This window comes from Loxodonta africana, chromosome 15 (assembly GCF_030014295.1).
Source record: "Loxodonta africana isolate mLoxAfr1 chromosome 15, mLoxAfr1.hap2, whole genome shotgun sequence".
NCBI classification, from domain to species: Eukaryota; Metazoa; Chordata; class Mammalia; order Proboscidea; family Elephantidae; genus Loxodonta; species Loxodonta africana.
The window spans coordinates 36,177,634-36,198,183 of NC_087356.1; the positions used below are offsets into that span (position 1 = coordinate 36,177,634).

The window sequence follows — 20,550 nt, forward strand, 5'->3', positions numbered from 1 at the left end:
CAAATTTGAATTCCTTTATACTAGATCTGCATTTTCCAATTTACTATACTCTCTACCACTTTACTATTGGATTATGCCAATCTTTTCTATTCATTTATCTTACCTGTCTGGCCACTTAGAACACTTGAGATGGCTATTGATGGAATTAACATCTCCGGACAGACTTTGACAGGCAGACCTGGGATCCTTTGTTTTTTTCTAATTTTTAGGTTACTATGGGTCTCTCTTCAATTCAAAGAATTGCCTATAGCATTTCAGTCAGTGGTCACAGTTTAGTAGTGATGCGTCCAAGATGATAGTATTCTGTACTCAAGCGTGAGTCTTAGGGGGTCTCACATGAGAATGAAGATGGATCAAAGCAGTCCTTATGGGAAGACAGTCCAAAGCAATCCAGATAAAATGCATCATTGTGTGCTTGAGAATCTTAAAGTAATAATTCATTATCAGCACCCTGGTCTTCTGGCAGAAATGCCTAATGTACTCAGCATAAAAACTAATAATATTTGGTCCAGCTTTGAAGGCTGCCCTTATTTGTGAAAGGATTCTCCTGGGCCTGACATTCTCCAGAAAAGTTGCTAAGTCAAGCAACAGTACATTTTTTCCTTTGCTCCAACATAATTTTCACATGAATCCTCTTCAATACAGGTTGCCAACTTGGCCTGTTCCATATCCAACAATGAGGAAGGGGTGAAATTAGTCCGGATGGCAGCCACCCAGATTGACAGTCTGTGTCCCCAGGTAAGACTCATTTAATTTGTTTGAAAAGACCATCAGTGCCCTGATATTCAGGGGCCTCCACACTCCAACCCTGACATCACTCCTCTCCTTTGCTTTGCCCCATATCCTCTCTCTGCAAGACACTACCCATCATTCATGGGATGTTTCAAGCTCTACCTTTCCCAAAAAGCATTTCTAACTACTCCAGTCTCTTCAGAATAACTGTGGCAGTTATTGTCTTTTCCACTCATCTTGACTTTGTATTTGTTTTGGGTGGTTATTTAAACACTTTGCTTCAATAACTAAATTATAAGCTTGCACATGCAGTAAGCAAGAGTTATATTTCTGCCACATCTGTGCTAAGTAAATGGAACTTGCCCAGTGAATACTTTCTGATACCTGAGACTAACTACAGTATCTTAAAAAAAGAAGAGCAAAGCAAACAAAAACCAACAGTAGTTGACAACCTATCTACTTTAGATTTCATGTTCTCAGTGCTCCTTTCTGAACACTGAGAACCCACTCGTTTGTAGAAGCTACAGGGCTCAATGGCTTCAACATGGTCTTTGACCTACTTGTTCTTTTCTTTGAAGAGTGTGGTCATCCTGTCCCTGGATTGTTTCTAATAAATAGGTCATCAATGCTGCTCTCACACTGGCTGCCCGGCCACAAAGCAAAGTTGCTCAGGATAACATGGATGTCTTCAAGGACCAGTGGGAGAAGCAGGTCCGAGTCCTGACCGAGGCCGTGGATGACATCACCTCGGTGGATGATTTCCTCTCTGTCTCAGGTAATCACAGCAAACAGGCCCTTTATAAGGCAGCTGGAGGAGGATAACAAGATGAGATAAGGAATACCCTGCAAATGTCCTGGTTCTGCATTTCAAGTGCTCTCCTTGGCCCTTCCAGCTTTCAATCACCTTTGCAAATGTGATTATAACACCCTCTTGAAAATTCTTTTTTGGCATGTGTATTATTTCAAGGTACTGAGTCATGGCATAAGGGGAAAAACTTTCTGATAAAAATGTCTGAAACCTGAACAGATTATATAAGGAGCTTTAGATTTTCTGGGTTTTTTTTTTTTTTTTTGGAGTTTTTTAAGCAGGATGGCCTTTTGATTCATCTACATCACACACACACACACACACACACACACACACAAAGGTATGGGATATGGATAAAATAAAGTATTACCTACTCCACGTGGGTTTATGTCTAAAAATAGGCAGACAGCTATTCTAATTTAGGTATGTTAAGTGGGTCAATTTACAATAAGCATGAAGTTTCCCTGGTCTGTGCTAAGCCAGGTAGAACTACCAGCCACAGAATGAACCCATTAGAAGGCACTTGGGAGCTATTGAGGCTTTGAGCATTTGTCTATGAGGTTGAATAAGAAACTGAGTAAATGAAAATAGAGCTAGTCATCATTTAAAATTGTAACTTTCTTCTTTTAATAATTTTTTTTGAGCTTTAAGAGAACGTTTACAAATCAAGTCAGTCTGACACAGATAAGCTTATATACACCTTACTCCATACTCCCACTTACTCTTCCCCTAATGAGTCAGCCCTTCCAGTCTCTCCTTTCGTGACAATTTTGCCAGTTTCTAACCTTCTCTACCCTCCCATCTCCCCTCCAGACAGGAGATGCCAACACAGTCTCAAGTGGCCACCTGATACAAGTAGCTCACTCTTCATCAGCATCTCTCTCCTACCCATTGTCCAGTCCCTTCCATGTCTGATGAGTTTTCTTTGGGAATGGTTCCTGTTCTGGGCCAACAGAAGGTTTGGAGACCTTGACCGCTGGGATTCCTCTAGTCTCAGTCAGACCATTAAGTCTGGTCTTTTTATGAGAATTTGGGGTCTGCATCCCACTGTTCTCCTGCTCCCTCAGGGGTTCTCCGTTGTGCTCCCTGTCAGGGCAATCATCGATTGTGGCCGGGCACCAACTAGTTCTTCTGGTCTCAGGATGATGTAAGTCTCTGGTTCCTGGGGCTCTTTATATATCTTGGGCACATAGTTACCGTGTAACCTTGGTGTTCTTCATTCTCCTTTGATCCAGGTGGGTTGACACCGATGGGTGCATCTTAGATGGCCGCTTATTAGCATTTAAGACCCCAGACGCCGCATTTCAAAGTGGGATGCAGAATGTTTTCATAATAGAATTATTTTGCCAATTGACTTTGAAGTCCCCTTAAGCCATAGTCCCCAAACCCCCACCCTTGCTCTGCTGACCTTTGAAGCATTCAGTTTATCCCGGAAACATCTTTGCTTTTGGTCCAGTCCAGTTGAGCTGACCTTCTCTGTGTTGAGTATTGTCCTTCCCTTCACCTAAAGTAGTTCTTATCTACTAAGTAATCAGTAAATAACCCTCTCCCACCCTCCCTCCCTCCCCCCTTCGTAACCACAAAAGTATGTGTTCTTCTCAGTTTATACTATTTCTCAAGATCTTGTAATAGTGGTTTTATACAATATTTGTCCTTTTGCCTCTGACTAATTTCGCTCAGCATGACTTCCAGGTTCCTCCATGTTATGAAATGTTTCACAGGTTCGTCACTGATCTTTATCGATGCGTAGTATTCCATTGTGTGAATATACCACAATTTATTTACCCATTCATCCGCTGATGGACACCTTGGTTGCTTCCAGCTTTTTGCTAATGTAAACAGAGCTGCAATAAACATGGGTATGCACATATCTATTCATGTGAAGGCTCTTATTTCTCTAGGGTATATTCCGAGGAGTGGGATTTCTGGGTTGTATGGTAGTTCTATTTCTAACTTTTTAAGAAAATGCCAGATAGATTTCCAAAGTGGTTGTACCATTTTACATTCCCACCAGCAGTGTATGAGAGTTCCAATCTCTCCGCAGCCTCTCCAACATTTATTATTTTGTGTTTTTTTGGATTAATGCCAGTCTAGTTGGTGTGAGATGGAATCTCATCGTAGTTTTAATTTGCATTTCTCTAATGGCTAATGATCGGGAGCATTTTCTCATGTATCTGTTGGCTGCCTGAATATCTTCTTTAGTGAAGTGTGTGTTCATATCCTTTGCCCACTTCTTGATTGGGTTGTTTGTCTTTTTGTGGTTGAGTTTTAACAGAATCATATAGATTTTAGAGATCAGGCGCTGGTCGGAGATGTCATAGCTGAAAATTCTTGCCCAGTCTGTAGGTGGTCTTTTTACTCTTTTGGTGAAGTCTTTAGATGAGCATAGGTGTTTGATTTTTAGGAGCTCCCAGTTATCGGGTTTCTCTTCATCATTTTTGGTAATGTTTTGTATTCTGTTTATGCCTTGTATTAGGGCTCCTAGAGTTGTCCCTATTTTTTCTTCCATGATCTTTATCGTTTTAGTCTTTATGTCTAGGTCTTTGATCCACTTGGAGTTAGTTTTTGTGCTTGGTGTGAGGTATGGGTCCTGTTTCATTTTTTTGCAAATGGATATCCAGTTATGCCAGTACCATTTGTTAAAAAGCCTATCTTTTCCCCAATTAACTGACACTGGGCCTCTGTCAAATATCAGCTGCTCATATATGGATGGATTTATATCTGGGTTCTCAATTCTGTTCCATTGGTCTATGTGCCTGTTGTACCAGTACCAGGCTGTTTTGACTACTGTGGCTGTATAATAGGTTCTAAAATCAGGTAGAGTGAGGCCTCCCACTTTCTTCTTCTTTTTCAGTAATGCTTTACTTATCCGAGGCTTCTTTCCCTTCCATATGAAGTTGGTGATTTGTTTCTCCATCACATTAAAAAAATGTCATTGGAATTTGGATCGGAAGTGCATTGTTTGTGTAGATGGCTTTTGGTAGAATAGACATTTTTACTATGGTAAGTCTTCCTATCCATGAGCAAGGTATGTTTTTCCACTTAAGTAGGTCCTTTTTAGTTTCTTGTAGTAGTACTTTGTAGTTTTCTTTGTATAGGTCTTTTACATGTTTGGTAAGATTTATGCCTAAGTATTTTATCTTCTTGGGGGCTACTGTGAATGGTATTGATTTGGTTATTTCCTCTTCGATGTTCTTTTTGTTGATGTAGAGGAATCCAAGTGATTTTTGTATGTTTTTCTTATAACCTGAGATTCTGCCAAACTCTTCTATTAGTTTCAGTAGTTTTCTGGAGGATTCCTTAGGGTTTTCTGTGTATAAGATCATGTCATCTGCAAATAGAGATAATTTTACTACCTCCTTGCCAATCCGGATGCCCTTTATTTCTTTGTCCAGCCTAAATGCTCTGGCTAGGACCTCTAGCACAATGTCGAATAAGAGTGGTGATAAAGGGCATCCTTGTCTGGTTCCTGTTCTCAAGGGAAATGCTTTCAGGCTCTCTCCATTTAGAGTGTTGTTGGCCGTTGGCTTTGTATAGATGCCTTTTATTATGTTGAGGAATTTTCCTTCAATTCCTTTTTGCTGAGAGTTTTTATCATAAATGGGTGTTGGACTTTGTCAAATGCCTTTTCTGCATCAATTGACAAGATCATGTGGTTTTTGTTTTATTTATATGGTGGATTACATTAATGGTTTTTCTAATATTAAACCCAGCCTTGCATACCTGGTATAAATCCTGCTTGGTCGTGGTGGCTTATTTTTTTGATATGTTGTTGAATTCTATTGGCTAGAATTTTGTTGAGGCTTTTTGCATCTATGTTCATGAGGGATCTAGGTCTGTAATTTTCTTTTTTTTGTGATGTCTTTGCCTGGTTTTGGTATCAGGGATATGATGGCTTCATAGAATGAGTTAGGCAGTACTCCGTCATTTTCTATGCTTTGAAATACCTTTAGTAGTAGTGGTGTTAACTCTTCTCTGAAAGTCTGGTAGAACTCTGCAGTAAAGCCATCCAGGCCAGGGCTTTTTTTTTGTTGGGAGTTTTTTGATTACCGTTTCAATCTCTTCTTTTGTTATGGGTCTATTTAATTGTTCTACTTCTGATTGTGTTAGTTCAGGTAGGTAGTGTTTTTCCAGGAATTCATCCATTTCTTCTAGGTTTGCAAATTTGTTAGAGTACAATTTTTCATAATAATCTGATATGATTCTTTTAATTTCAGTTGGGTCTGTTGTGATGTGGCCCATCTCATTTCTTATTCAGGTTGTTTCCTTTCCTGTATTTCTTTAGTCATTCTGGCCAATGGTTTATCAATTTTGTTAATTTTTTCAAAGAACCAGCTTTTGGCTTTGTTAATTCTTTCAATTGTTTTTCTGTTCTCTAATTCATTTAGTTCAGCTCTAATTTTTATTATTTGTTTTCTTCTGGTGCCTGATGGATTCTTTTGTTGCTCACTTTCTATTTGTTCAAGTTTTAGGGACAGTTCTCTGATTTTGGCTCTTTCTTCTCTTTGTATGTGTGCATTTATCGATATAAATTGGCCTCTGAGCACTGCTTTTGCTGTGTCCCAGAGGTTTTGATAGGAAGTATTTTCGTTCTCGTTGCATTCTATGAATTTCTTTATTCCCTCCTTAATGTCTTCTATAACACAGTCTTTTTTCAGCAGGGTATTGTTCAGTTTCCAAGTGTTTGATTTCTTTTCCCTAATTTTTCTGTTATTGATTTCCGCTTTTATGGCCTTGTGGTCTGAGAAGATGCTTTGTAATATTCCGATGTTTTGGATTCTGCAAGGGTTTGTTTTATGACCTAATATGTGGTCTATTCTAGAGAATGTCCCATGTGTGCAAGAAAAAAAAGTATACTTTGGAGCAGTTGGGTGGAGAGTTCTGTATAAGTCAGTGAGGTCAAGTTGGTTGATTGTAGTAGTTAGGTCTTCCATGTCTCTGCTGAGCTTCTTACTGGATGTCCTGTCCTTCTCCGAAAGTGATGTGTTGAAGTCTCTTACTATAATTATGGAGGTGTCTACCTCACTTTTCAGTTCTGTTAAAATTTGATTTATGTATCTTGCAGCCCTGTCATTGGGTGCATAAATATTTAATATGGTTATATCTTCCTGGTCAATTGTCCCTTTGATCATTATGTAGTGTCCTTCTTTATCCTTTGTGATGGATTTAACTTTAAAGTCCACTTTGTCAGAAATTAATATTGCTACTTCTGCTCTTTTTTGCTCATTGTTTGCTTGATATAAGTTTTTCCATCCTTTGAGTTTTAGTTTGTTTGTGTCTCTAAGTCTAAGGTGTGTCTCTTGTACGCAGCATATAGATGGGTCATGTTTCTTTATCCAGTCTGAGAATCTCTGTCTCTTTATTGGTGCATTTAGTCCATTTACATTCAGCGTAATTATAGATAAGTATGTGGTTTTTTTTTTTTTTAATGTGTTTAGTGCTGTCATTTTGATGCCTTTTTATGTGTGTTGTTGACAATTTCATTTTTCCACTTACTTTTTTGTGCTGAGACATTTTTCTTTGTAACTTGTGTATTCCTCATTTTCATACTATTTGACTTTATGTTTGCTGAGTCGTTACATTTTTCTTGGTTTTTATTTTGAGTTATGGAGTTGTTATACCTCTTTGTGGTTACCTTAATATTTACCCTTATTTTTCTAAGTAAAAACCTAACTTGTATTGTCCTGTATTGCCTTGTATCCCTCTCCATATGGCAGTTCTATGCCACCTGTATTTAGTCCCTCTTTTTGATTATTGTCATATTTTACATGTTGACTTCAACGATTCCCTGTTTTGAGCACTTTTTTTTTTTTTTAATTAACCTTGATTTGTTTTTGTGATTTCCCTATTTGAGTTGATATCAGGATGCTCTGTTCTGTAAACTTGTGTTGTGCTGGTATCTGATATTACTGGTTTTCTGACCAAACCATTTCCTTTAGTATTTCTTGTAGCATTGGTTTGGTTTTTGCAAATTCTCTAAGCTTGTGTTTATCTGTAAATGTCTTAATTTCACCTTCATATTTCAGAGGGAGTTTTGCTGGATATATGATCCTTGGCTGGCAGTTTTTCTCCTTCAGTGCTCTGTATATGTCATCCCATTCCCTTCTTGCCTGCATGGTTTCTGCTGAGTAGTCTGAACTTATTGATTCTCCATTGTAGGAGACCTTTCTTTTATCCCTGGCTGCTTTTAAAATTTTCTCTTTATCTTTGGTTTTGGCAAGTTTGATGATAATATGTCTTGGTGATTTTCTTTTTGGATCAATCTTAAATGGGGTTCGATGAGCATCTTGGATAGATATCCTTTCATCTTTCATGATGTCAGGGAAGTTTTCTGCCAACAGATCTTCAACTATTCTCTCTGTGTTATCTGTTGTCCCTCCCTGTTCTGGGACTCCAATCACACGCAAGTTATTCTTCTTGATAGAGTCCCACATGATTCTTAGGTTTTCTTCATTTTTTTTATTCTTTTATCAGATTTTTTTTTTTCCAGCTATATTGGTGTTAATTCCCTGGTCCTCCAGATTTCCCACTCTGCATTCTGACTGCTCGAGTCTGCTCCTCTGACTTCCTATTGCATTGTCTAATTCTGTAATTTTATTGTTAATCTTTTGGATTTCTGAATGCTGTCTTTCTATGGATTCTTGCAACTTATTAATTTTTCCACTATGTTCTTGAAAAATCTTTCTGAGTTCTTCAACTGCTTTATCAGTGTGTTCCTTGGCTTTTTCTGTAGCTTGCCTTATTTCATTTCTGAGGTCATCTCTGATGTCTTGAAGCATTCTGTAAATTAATTTTTTATGTTCTGTATCTGGCAATTCCAGGATTGTATCTTCATTTGGGAAAGATTTTGATTCTTTAGTTTGGGGAGTTGTAGAAGCAGTCATGGTCTGCTTCTTTATGTGGTTTGATATCGACTGCTGTCTCCTAGCCATCACTAAGATATTGTAGTGATTTATTGTATATTTGCTCACTGAGTCTTATCTTGTTTTGTTTTCTTTCAATATACGTAGACGAGCTACCAGATTGCGCTGTTTTAAGTGTTGTAGCCCTTGACTCACTTATGTCCTATTACCAGCTGGTTTGGGCTGTTACGATATATAAGCCTGAGTCCATTCACTATTCTTAAGTAGAATCTGATTTTGGGTCATCAGGTGTGTGATGCACACTGTCACCTATCCACCTCGAGAAGTAGTGGTGATAGTTGTGTGCACCAGATTCTAGTAGCAGTTGGGGTTCACACTCCGGGGGGGGGCAGGATGCTGACAGGCTTCCCCGAAGTGTCAGTAATGTAGGTGTGTCTCTATTCCTAAAGTCCCTTGTGGGTGGGCTCTGCAGCTGTACCTTAGGCCCCCAATGCAAGTACCTCTACAGATTGGTAGGTGTCACCCTCCTTAGACCCCTAAGGCAGGAGGCTAGGTGGTCTGGGGGGGGAGCTTAAGCCCTTAGTTCCCTGTTGTGGGTCAGTGAGAGCTCTGTTGAATACACAGAGATATCAGACCTGGGAAACTTGTCTTTCCAGTAAATCCACTAAAACAATTGCAGTCAGATCTCTATCAGAAATGCCTTTGCATTGTAATAGCTACCTTGTTCCCTGTAGGGATGGAAGCCCAAGACTGTGAATCACATATGCTTGGCTGGAGCTGGTTCTGTGTTTTTAGTCCAATTAGGGAAGGATTTTTGGTCCCTGGGTTTTTTGTAGTTGCTTCTCTCAGGCCAGGAAAATGGGTTAGGAAAAGACAAAAACAAAATGAAAGAAAGAAAAATCGCAGAGCAGTTTACTCTCTGGCTTAGGAAATTCCAATGTTAATGAAGCCACCTGGGAAGGGGAGGGGAGGGTTCAGATAAATAGAAGAGAGTAGCACCCAGGAATATAGACAAAGTTACTTATCTTGGTGGCGGATGAATGTTTTATCTGATGTTCCCGAGGGGCGCGTCGTCGACTGTGTGCACTGGCTGGGTAAAGATTGCCCCCAAGGGTCAGGTCTGTGTCCCGTGCTTGTGCTGTCTCAGAAGCTGCGGTTAGTTCCCCTGCTCCCAGTCCAAAGCCCAGCACCAAGGTTCCCCGGCAGGGACGCCACACTCCCGGCTCCAAAACCAGTCACTGCTTCCTGGTGACTCCTCCTCCTGTCAGCCGCGTGGCTGCGCTGCCTGCATACACTGGCTGGGCTTCTCCTGAGGTCAGTTCAGGGGGTTAGGACTGTGCCCCGTGTTTGCGCTGTCTCAGGATGCCGTGCTCAGCTCTCCTGCGCCCAGTCCAAAGCCTGGCGCCAAGGTTTCCTGACTGGGACGCTGGCTCCTGGCTCCGAAAACAGTTGCTGCTTCCCCGTGGTTGTTCGTTCTCAGTCTCTGTCACTCAGGTCAACTCTTTAAATCTGTGTTTGTTGGTCAGGGTTCGTAGATTGTCATGAATGTGATTGATTCACTTGTTTTTCCGAGTCTTTGTTGCAAGAGGTATTCGAGGTAGCGTCTACCTAGTCACCCATCTTGGCTCTGCCTCGTAACTTTCTCCTTTATGAATTAAGCGAGTTGGAGGAAGCTTGTGAATTTGGAGAGCCATAGAGTTCATTTGGTCTTTAACACTTATCAACACTGTTTCAAGATTGGGCTACTGGCAAATGGGCCTTTTTTCAAACCTATTTGACCAATCATATCTGGCTAATTCACCTTGAAGAACAATGAATGGGGAGGAGTGGGGAGAAGGTCACTGGCAACTTCAGCCTCTTCTGTGAAACATTAAAACAACCAAATCACCCCTGAAATTCAAATTGCTCAGATGTCGATTCTACCCACAGGTGTGTGGAATACACAGGGCAACCGACCAACTCTGTCAACACTTCCCTGACCACAACCTGCTGGGTTCTCTTCTTGGAAGACAGGTCTGTGAGGGAGGGATCACATCACTGCTGGTGGGAACCAGGGAGACAGGACATCTGACTGTGGCTGTGCCTAATCTGATTTCTGGGGAGAGGCTATAGGCTTTGGAAAGTTTTCCTAGGTGCAGTCTTTCCTGTCTGGGGAAATAGATGGTGGATTTCTACCAGGGCTTGTTTTTGAGGTTTGTCTGACACCAGAGTATCTGTAGATCTGAAGGATAATCAAAAAAGCCAAACTGCAACAATGGAGAGCAAGACAAGGCAGGTGGGAAAAACGAGCTCATATATGCTTGGCGTCTGTCAGTTTCCTGCTTTCTGCTATTTGCTTTAATGCTCATCCAAATTCTGTAAAATAGGTGTTAGTGTTCTTAGTCTTCCTTTGAGAAAACTAAGTCTTTGAGAGTCTAGGTAACTTGGCAGAGATGGTATTAAAATCCAGATCATCCTCTTTTCAGAAGCTATATGGTTTCTTAATAAGTCAAGAGGAAAGTAAAATTTCCTTTGGCATTTTCTGCTTTCATTTCAGTCCTTTTCCCTACACCTCAGTATTGTCATTCCAATCTCTAATCCCTTTTGGAAACCTGTGTTCTTTTTCATTCCCAAAGTGATTTATTTCCTATGAATTGTCAAAGCATCTATTCATTTATATATACCCATATCTAGGAATTGACTGATAAAGAACTCAATGTGTTACCCGGCCTGGAATTTTTGCTTTGCCAGCAGCTGAGTCACTCCAGGCTAAAGGATACTGAAAGGGATGTATCTTTAACAAGTGCTGAGAAGTTGTTTCAATGGGCATGATGGGGATTTGGGCGGTGGGCAATGAAGGTGGTTGTTGTTGGTGGTGCCATGGAGTCGATTCCTACCCATGGTGACCCCATGTAAGCAGAGTAGAGCTGCTGCATAGGGTTTTCAAGGTTGTGACCTTTTAGCAGCAGAGTCCCAGGCCTGTCTTGCGAGGTGCCTCTGGGTCAGTTTGAACCACCAACCTTTCAACTAGTTGTGGGGTGTTTCACCATTTGCATCACCCAAGGACTCCTGACAAGGGAGAGGTGGCCACCAATGTTAAGCTCCTTTCTGGTATCTAGTACATTTTTGCCAGGATGACTAAGGAGCCCTGAGTAAGGAGACGGATCCTTCCCCAGCCAGCCTCACATCCAGTATTTCACTCAACAATCCTGACAGCCCTTGGAAATCTTCCTCTGCTGCCCATTCTATGGACAAATGAGTAGAAATTACCCACAGGCTACATTTTTCAGGGAGGAATTATTTCAGAACTTAAGACTTTTGCAATTTATTCTTTTCTTTAAATGCATATACAAAAATTTCTGAGGGTGGGGAGAAGCCAGGTGAGGAGTTCTTATCTCAGCCTTTTTCAATAGTGCAAAGCTGCTCTTAATTTTCTTCCCCCCAGGCCTGCCTCTTCGCCCCCTTCTCTCCCTGCCATTCCTTTGTGCATCTCATTATTACTAGTAACAAGAAAAGGCTTTGGCTGCTGCTGATAACACTGTACAGTCCAGCCGCAATGGTACAAGTGCTGTGGCATGCCATGACAGGAAAAAGAACAGGCACTGTCAGAGAGCCAGCTTTGGCAGGGCATGCCGGAGCATGCTTTTGGAGCTGACAATCTAAGGTGACAGGCACCTTTCCACAGACCGACTTGACAAATAATGACACAGCCCACTCAGTCCTGCTGGTAGGCTATGGACACAGCCCAATAGTTGGGGAAACTACTTCCTGCCTCTTCTCTGAGCTGGAGCCAAAACATTTGCACCAGTAAATTACAAGTTTGGCCCAGGAGTTATTTCGGAATGACATTAATGACATTTTATGTATTGGTTTCTTCCTAGGGGAATCTCTATCCTGGCAGGAAACTCTATTTAAATAACAGAAAAGGAAGTCTTTGTTTTTAAAGAACTATAGTGTTTTTTCATGCTACCTGAACTTGTGTGTCTGAATGTTTAATTCCTCCATATGAAATGCAGCAAGGTTGGGCTGCAATGATGCTAACTTAAAGGAGCAAAACCAATTTTCAGATGTAACTGGGCTCATAAACAAAACAAAACTGAGATACCTCTGTTAGAGCATCTAAACTTTTCCCATTGGTCAAAAACTACAGTCTTTAATAGTGTTTTAAAATGTGCTGCTTGGGATTAACCACGTGACAGTTTAATTCTCGGGTTTGACTCACAAAATAGCAGGAATCTGAGATCTGAGAAAGCTATTAACTCAATCTCATAATGTCCAAAGTTTTTTGTTGTTGTTTTTGCCTTTTTTCACTCCAGTATCTTCAAATTGTTTACTTTTCAAATTCACACAGTGAACTTTATTCTAGAATTTGTAAAAACCTAGCTTTGAGGCTTATAGTGATCAAGTCTTTGGTCGTCAGTGATTTTTATAACAAAGTTGTGTGCTTTCTGAAATAGCCAGGTTGCAAAAAAGTCAAGGAAGTTTATCACAAAAGATGTTGTAGTCAAGTGTTTTATAAAATGTTCAAATACCATGTTTTGTATCCAGGCGTGACATCCAAAGTGCCTGACTGGTTTCTCCCAGCAGTGGAGACATCTCTGTAATACAGATGTCTTTTATTATTACTGTCACCTCTGTATGGAAACCCTGGTGGCATAGTGGTTAAGTGCGATGGCTGGTAACCAAAAGGTCGGCAGTTCAAATCCACCAGGTGCTCCTTGGAAATTCCATGGGGCAGTTCTACTCTGTCCTATAGGGTTGCTATGAGTCACAATCGACTGGACGGCAACGGGTTTGGTCACGTCTGCTTTTCAAGTGGAAACAGCATTCCTTTACCTACTTTCTTTATGATTCCTTTCTCCTGAAAAGACCTTAGGATAAAAATATACAATTGATCATTCCTTTTCAATGGTCATGTTCATTCAGAATACCTTTGATTGCTGCATTCAAGACACTCTCAGAAACGCAAATAGGAATCAAGTACGGATTCTGGCTTTAAATAATTCACTGCCCTTCTTGAAATACACTAGACCAGATTGCTTCCCAACCTGTGGGCCTCAGACCTCACAGCGCTAGGAGTGGGGGGGAGTAATGATTACAAGGGGTCCAGCACTCCCTATACACACTAAGCAGGGCCATTTGATCAAATGAATAATGTGCCTACATGAAGAAATAAGCCCTTTTTTCAAATGAATTGCTGTTGTTTAGATTAATAAAATACACATCTATTTAAAAGCATTACTGAATCATAATGGCTTTTAACATTATATATGCTATACATCAGTATAACTACTCTCAGGAGAGAGTTGTAGTTCAGTTTTCCTTAGTAAGCTAACCTCTTATCAAAGGAGTGAAGGAGCCCTGGTGGCATAGTGGTTAAAGCGATTGACTGCTAATCTAAAGGTCAGTGGTTTGAAACCACCTGTGGCTTCACAGGAAGCAAGATGTGACAGTCAGCTTCCATAGAGATTCACAATCTTGGAAACCCTATAGGGTCACTGTGAGTTGGAACTGACTCAAGGACAGGGGATTTGGTTTTGGTTTTCTTATGGAAGAAGATTAGGAAATATTGAGTAAAATATCTTAATATTTCTAAAAAAAAAAGGTAATTCAGGAAAAATTGCTAGTAAATTGTAACACTAGCTAAATTAATCAATACTTTATTCATCTAAAATAAGTAACCTAGTTAACCATTTAACGAATTAGTTGATGCTTTGATTAAATTCAATGGTTTTGGTATCACGGATTTTCAGCCTATGCTGGCCTCCTTCAGGTAGGTGTAGTTATATCTATAATAATATATATATTTTTTGATGCTTATGTAATTAAATTAGTTTCACAGTCCCAGCTTGGGAAACAGTTTGGAAGGAAAAAAAAAAAAAATCATTCCATTTTAAAATATTGGGTCATGAGTGGACTTCTGGGAATTAAAAAGAAAAATATTAACTCCAGAGGGAATAGTAGCTAATATAATCGACAGACCTCTCACTGTTTTTCATTCAACTCCAAAACTCTGTTTTTAAACCATGCACAGGAAAGAAGTAACTGCCTATTCTTATACTATTATGCTAAAAAAAAAAATAGTTCAAGAAAATGGCAGCCATATGCATGTTTTTGACATGAAGCCCCTCTCAAGGTCTCCCTTAAGCAGTCAGGGCACTTTTTAATTGTCTTGAGGAACCCAGCAGGACAGTAAAAGATACTTATTTGAATCAAACTTTTGCATTTAAAATCTTGTACCAAGTTTCCTTTGAGTAAACCTTTGTTCTCTGATGTTCTTTTAGATGGGTTTGCATGACACACCCCAAGATCTCATAAAGGGGATAGTTTTTGGAAATCCTTTAATCAAAATCTCTTAAATCTGTATTTTCACAACTGTGGTATTTTTTGTTTGTTTATTTCATTTAAGAAAATATTGGGATTCAGAAAGTACTTCCTATTTGTGAATTTAAGAAATTTTAATATTAAAATTTAAACATTGTATTTATTTTACCATTCTAATTTATGTTTGAAATTAAAGAACCAGCTTGGATAAAATATAAGGGTTTCAGTAAGGAAATCATATTGTACTAGGTCAAAACAAATATTCCGTTATAAAAAGTAAGTCATACTTTGCAACTCTCTACTAAATGCCCTATAAGAACAAATATTCCATATGAGTTCTTGGTTTAATGAAAGTAAATTTGTAGTGTAGACTGATATTTGCTGGGTACCTTCCCATTTCTCCTTCTTTAAACCCTAGTTGAAGTTCATTTGATTCCAACTCATGGTGACCCCACGTGTGTCAGAGTGAAACTGTGCTTGTTCCATAGGATTTTCAATGGCTGATTTTTCAGAAATAGATCACCAGGGCTGTTCTTCCAAGGAGCCTATTCTGGGTGGACTCAAACCTCCAACCTTTTGGTTAGCAGCCAAGAGTGTTAACCATTTGCACCATCTAGGGACTCCATCTCTTTTTCTGTTGGATCTTTAAAATCAGAGCTAGCCTTAGAAACTTCCTAAGCAGATAGTAATCTATTTTAATCCTTTATTGATTACTCATTGAATTTTGCAGTGATTGTTTTTAACAGATTAAACTTTTTTCCATTTATCTACTTAAAGCATATGTGCACTTGTGTTTGTGTGTGTGTGGGTCTGTATTTTCATCTTCCTTTCTTCTTTCAGTGCAGCATTAAACTTTTTTTGTTTTTTTCTTCTGTGCTTTAAGTGAAAGTTTACAGTTCATGTTACTTTCTCGTACAAAAAAGTATATACACACTGCTGTGGAAACCCTGGTGGCGTAGTGGTTAAGTGCTACAGCTGCTAACCAAAGGGTCGGCAGTTTGAACCCGCCAGGTGCTCCTTGGAAACTCTATGGGGCAATTCTACTCTGTCCTATAGGGTCGCTATGAGTCAGAATCAACTTGACGGCACTGGGTTTGGTTTTTGGGTTTGGATATGACTCTAGTTGCTCTCCTTGTAATGTGACGGTTCACTCCTCCTTTCCACCCCAGATTTCCCACGTCCATTCAACAAGCTCCTCTTCCTTTCTGCCTTCTCATCTCCCTTCCGGGCAGGAGCTGCCCATTTAGTCTCATGTCACCTACTTGAGCTAAGAAGCACACTCTTCACGAGTATCATTTTATGTCTTATAGTCCAGTCTAATCTTGGAAGAGTCAGCTTCAGAAATGGTGTTACTTTAGGGCTAACAGAGAGTCCAGGGGACATGTCTTCCGGGGTCCCTGCAGTCTCAGTTGGACCATTAAGTCTGGTCTTTTTACTAGAATTTGAGTTCTGCACCCCACCACATTTCTCTTGCTCTGTCAGGGGCTCTCTGTTGTGTTCCCTGTCAGGGTGGTCATTGGTGGTAGCTGAGTGCCATCCAGTTCTTCTGGTCTCAGGCTGACGGAGTCTCTGGTTTATGGGGACCTTTCTGCCTCTTGGGTTCATATTTATCTTGTGTCTTTGGTGTTCTTTATTCTCCTTTGCTCCAGGTGGGTTGGGACCAATTGATGCATCTTAGGTGGCCGCTTGATAGCTTTTAAGACCCCAGACACCACTCACCAAAATGGGATGCAGAATATTTCCTTAATAAACTTTGTTATGCCAATTGACCTAGATGTCCCCTGAAATCATGGTGGCCAGACCCCTGCCCCTGCTACTCTGTCCCTAGAAGTGTTTGGTTGTATTCAGGAAATTTCTTAGCTTGGTTTAGTCCAGTTGTGCTGACCTCCCCTGTATTATGTGTTGTCCTTCCCTTAACCTAAGATAATTCTTGTCTACTATCTAGCTAGTGAATATCCCTGTCCCTCCCTTCTCACCCTTGGAACCATCAAAGAATGTTTTCTTCTGTGTTTAAACCTTTTCCTGAGTTCTTATAACTGTGGTCTCATACAGTAGTTGTCCTTTTGTGACTGACTAATTTCACTCAGCATAATGTCTTCCAGATTCATCCACGTTATGAGATGTTTCACAGATTTACTGTTGTTCTTTATCATTGCATAGTATTCCATTGTGTGAATAGACCATAATTTGTTTATTCATCTGTCCATTGATGGGCACCTAGGTCGTGTCCATTTTTTCCTATTGTGAGCAGTGCTGCAATGAACATGGGTGTGCATATATCTATTCGTGTGAGGGCTCTTATTTCTCTCAGTTTTATTCCAAGGTGTGGGATTGCTGGATCCTATGGTACTTCTATTTCTAGCTTTTGAAGGAAGTGCCAAATTGATTTCCAAAGTGGTTCTACCATTTCACATTCCCACCAGCAGTGCATAAGTGTTCCAGTCTCTCCACAACCTCTCCAAAATTTATTAGTTTGTGTTTTTTGCATTAATCCAAAAAAGAGGTGAGATGGTATCTCATTGTAGTTTTGATTGGCATCTCTCTAATGGCTAATGATTGTGAGCATTTCCTCATATATCTGTTAGCTGCCTGAATATCTTCTTTGGTGAAGTGCCTGTTCATATCCTCTGTCCATTTTTTAATTGGGTTCCTTATCTTTTTGTTGTTGAGGTTTTACAGTATCTTGTAGATTTTAGAGATTAGACTCTGATTGGACTTGTCATAGCCAAAAAAATTTTCCCAGTCTTTTAGTCTGTCTTTTTACTCTTTTGATGAAGTCTTTGGATAAGCTTAAGTGTTTGATTTTTAGGAGCTCCCAGTTATCTAGCTTCTCTTCTAGTATTTATGCATTGTTGGTAATGTTTTGTATACTGTTTATGCCATGTGTTAGGGCACCTAGTATTGTCCCTATTTTTTATTCCATGATCTTTATCATTTTAAATTTTATATTTAGGTCTTTGATAAATTTTGATTTAGTTTTTTGTGCATGGTGTAAGGTATGGGTCTTGTTTCATTTTTTTTTTTTTTTTTTTTTGCAGATGGATATCCAGTTATGTTAGCACTATTTGTTGAAGAGACAGTCTTTTCCTCATTTAATGGACTTTGGGCCTTGGTCAAATATCAGCTGCTCATAGGTGGATGAATTTACGTCTGTATTCTCAATTTTGTTCCACTGGTCTATGTATCTGTTGTTGTACCAATACCAAGCTATTTTGACTACTGTGATGGTATAATAGGTTCTAAAATCAGGTAGTGTGAGGCCCACACTTTATTTTTCTTCTTCAGTGATGTTTTACTTATCTGGGGCCTCTTCCCTTTCTATATGAAGTTGGTTTTTTGTTTCTCCATCTCATTAAAAAGTCATTGGAATTTGGATCTGGATTGCATTGTATCTATAGATAGCTTTTGGTAGGATAGACATTTTTACAATGTTAAATCTTCCTATCCATGAGCAATGTATATTTTTTCCACTTCTGTAGGTCTCTTGATTTCTTGCAGTCATGTCTTGTAGTTTTATTTGTATAGGTCTTTTATGTCTCTGGTTAGATTTATTACTAAGTATTTTATCTTCTTGGGAGCTGTTGTAAATGGTATTGACTTGGTGATTTCCTCTGAAGTTCTCTTTGTTGGTATAGTGAAATCCAACTGATTTTTGTATGTTTATCTTGTATCCTGATACTTTGCTGAAACTTCTATTAGTTCCAGTAGTTTTCTTGAGAATTCTTTGTAATCTCCTGTGTACATGATCATATCATCTGCAAATAGAGATACTTTTACTTCTTCCTTACCAATTTTGAATTGCCTTTATTTCTTTTCTAGCCTAATTGCTCTGACTAGGACCTCCAGCACAATGTCAAATAAGAGTGGTGGTAAAGGGCATCTTTATCTGATTCCCACTCTCCAGGGGAATGCTTTCAGACTTTCTCCTTTTAGGATGATGTAGGCTTGTTGGTTTTGTATAAAAGCCTTTTATTATGCTGAGGAATTTCCCTTCTATTCCTATTTTGCTGAGAGTTTTTATCATGAATGGGTGTTGGACCTTGTCAAATGCCTATTCTGCATCAATTGATGAGATCATGTGGTTCTTGTCTTTTGTTTTATTTATGTAATGGATTACACTGATTGTTTTTACAAAGTTGAACCATCCCTGCATACCTGATATGAATCCCACTTAGTCATGGTGATTTTTTTTTTTTTTTTTGATATGTTGTTGAATTCTATAGCTAGAATTTTGTTAAGGATTTTTGTGTCTATGTTCATGAGGGTTATTTGTCTGTAATTTTCTTTTTTGTGGTGTCTTTTACCTGGTTTTGGTAACCAAGTTATGCTGGCTCCATTGAATGAGCTGGGGAGTATTCCATCATTTTCTATGCTCTGAAATATCTTTAGTAGTAGTAGTGTTAACTCTTCTCCGAATGTTTGGTAGAATTCTCCGGTGAAACCATCAGGGCCAGAGATTTTTTTTGGTTGAGATATTTTTAATTACCTTTTCAGTCTCTTCTTTTGTTATGGGTTTATTTAGTTGTTTTACTTCTGTTTGTGTTAGTTTAGCTAGGTAGAGCGTTTCTAGAAATTTGTCCATTTGGGTTTTCGAATTTGTTAGAGTACAATTTTTCATAATATTCTGTTATGACTCTTTTAATTTCAGTTGGGTGTGTTACAGTATCACCCATCTCATTTCTTGTTTCGGTTATTTGCTTCCTCTCCTGTTTTTCTTTTGTCAGTTTGGCCAGTGGTTTATGGATTTTGTTGATCTTTTCACAGAAATAGATTTGGTCTTGTTAATTTTCAATTGTTTTTCTATTTCATCTAATTCTGCTCTAATTTTTAATATTTGCTTTCTTCTGGTGCCCAAGGGCTTCTTTTGCTGCTCTCTTTGTATTTATTTAGGTTGTACAGTTAATATTTTTATTTTGGCCCTTTCTTCTTTTTGGATGTGTGCATTTATTGCAATAAATTGACCTCTGAGCACTGCGTTTGCTGCGTTTCAAAGGTTCTGTTAGAATGTGTTTTCATTCTTATTTGATTCTGTGAATTTGTTTGTTCCATCCTTAATTTCTTCTATAACCCTGTAGTTTTTCAGCAAGGTGTTGTTGTTTCTATGTGTTTGATTTTTTTTCCTTGCTTTTTATGTTATCGATTTCTACTTTTATGGCTTTGTGGTCAGAAAAGATAGTTTGTAGTTTTTCGATGCTTTGGATTCTGTTAAGGCTTGCTTTATGGCCTGTCTTAGTTATCTAGTACTGCTATAACAGAAATACCACAAGTGGATGGCTTTAACAAAAAGAAATGTATTTCCTCACAATAAAGTAGGCTAAAAGTCCAAATTCAAGGTGTCAGCTCCAGAGGAAGCCATGCTCTCTCTGTCAGCCTTCTCATCAATCTTCCCCTGGACTAGGAGCTCCTCTGTGCAGGGACTCTGAGTCCACAGGACTTGCTCTGCTGCCAGCACTGCTTTCTTGGTGGTATGAGGATCTCCTGTCTCTCTGCTTGCTTCTTTCTTTTTTATCTCAAGAGATTGCCCCAAGACTCAGTCCAATCTTGTAGATTGAGTCCTGCCTCACTAACACAACTGCCACCCATGCTCCTTCATTAATGTCATAGAGGCAGGATTTACTACATATAGGAAAATCACACAATACTGGGAATCGTGCCCCAGCCCAATTGATACACATATTTTTTGGGGGGGGCATAATTCAATCCATGACATAACCTAATATTTGGTCTATTCTGGAGAAGCCCATGTATATTGGAAAAGAAAATATAGTTGCTGCAGTTGGGTGGCATGTACTGTATATGTCTATGAGATCAAGTTTGTTGATTGTGGCATATAGATCTTCCATG

The 20,550-nt window shown here is 39.3% G+C and overlaps 1 protein-coding gene across 6 annotated transcripts in view; it reads left to right on the top strand.

Moving 5' to 3' along the window:
• CTNNA2 (catenin alpha 2) overlaps window positions 1-20,550 on the top strand; it is a 1,142,650-nt gene that overhangs the window by 993,335 nt on the left and 128,765 nt on the right. For 5 of the 6 annotated variants that reach the window (XM_023552816.2, XM_010593677.2, XM_003413708.3 and 2 more), the window contains 2 exons: window positions 646-738; window positions 1,351-1,507. In XM_023552816.2, the coding sequence (XP_023408584.1) occupies window positions 646-738; window positions 1,351-1,507 (250 nt within the window). The remainder of the gene's footprint in view (window positions 1-645; window positions 739-1,350; window positions 1,508-20,550) is intronic. The other variant, XM_023552818.2, reaches the window with a different exon arrangement.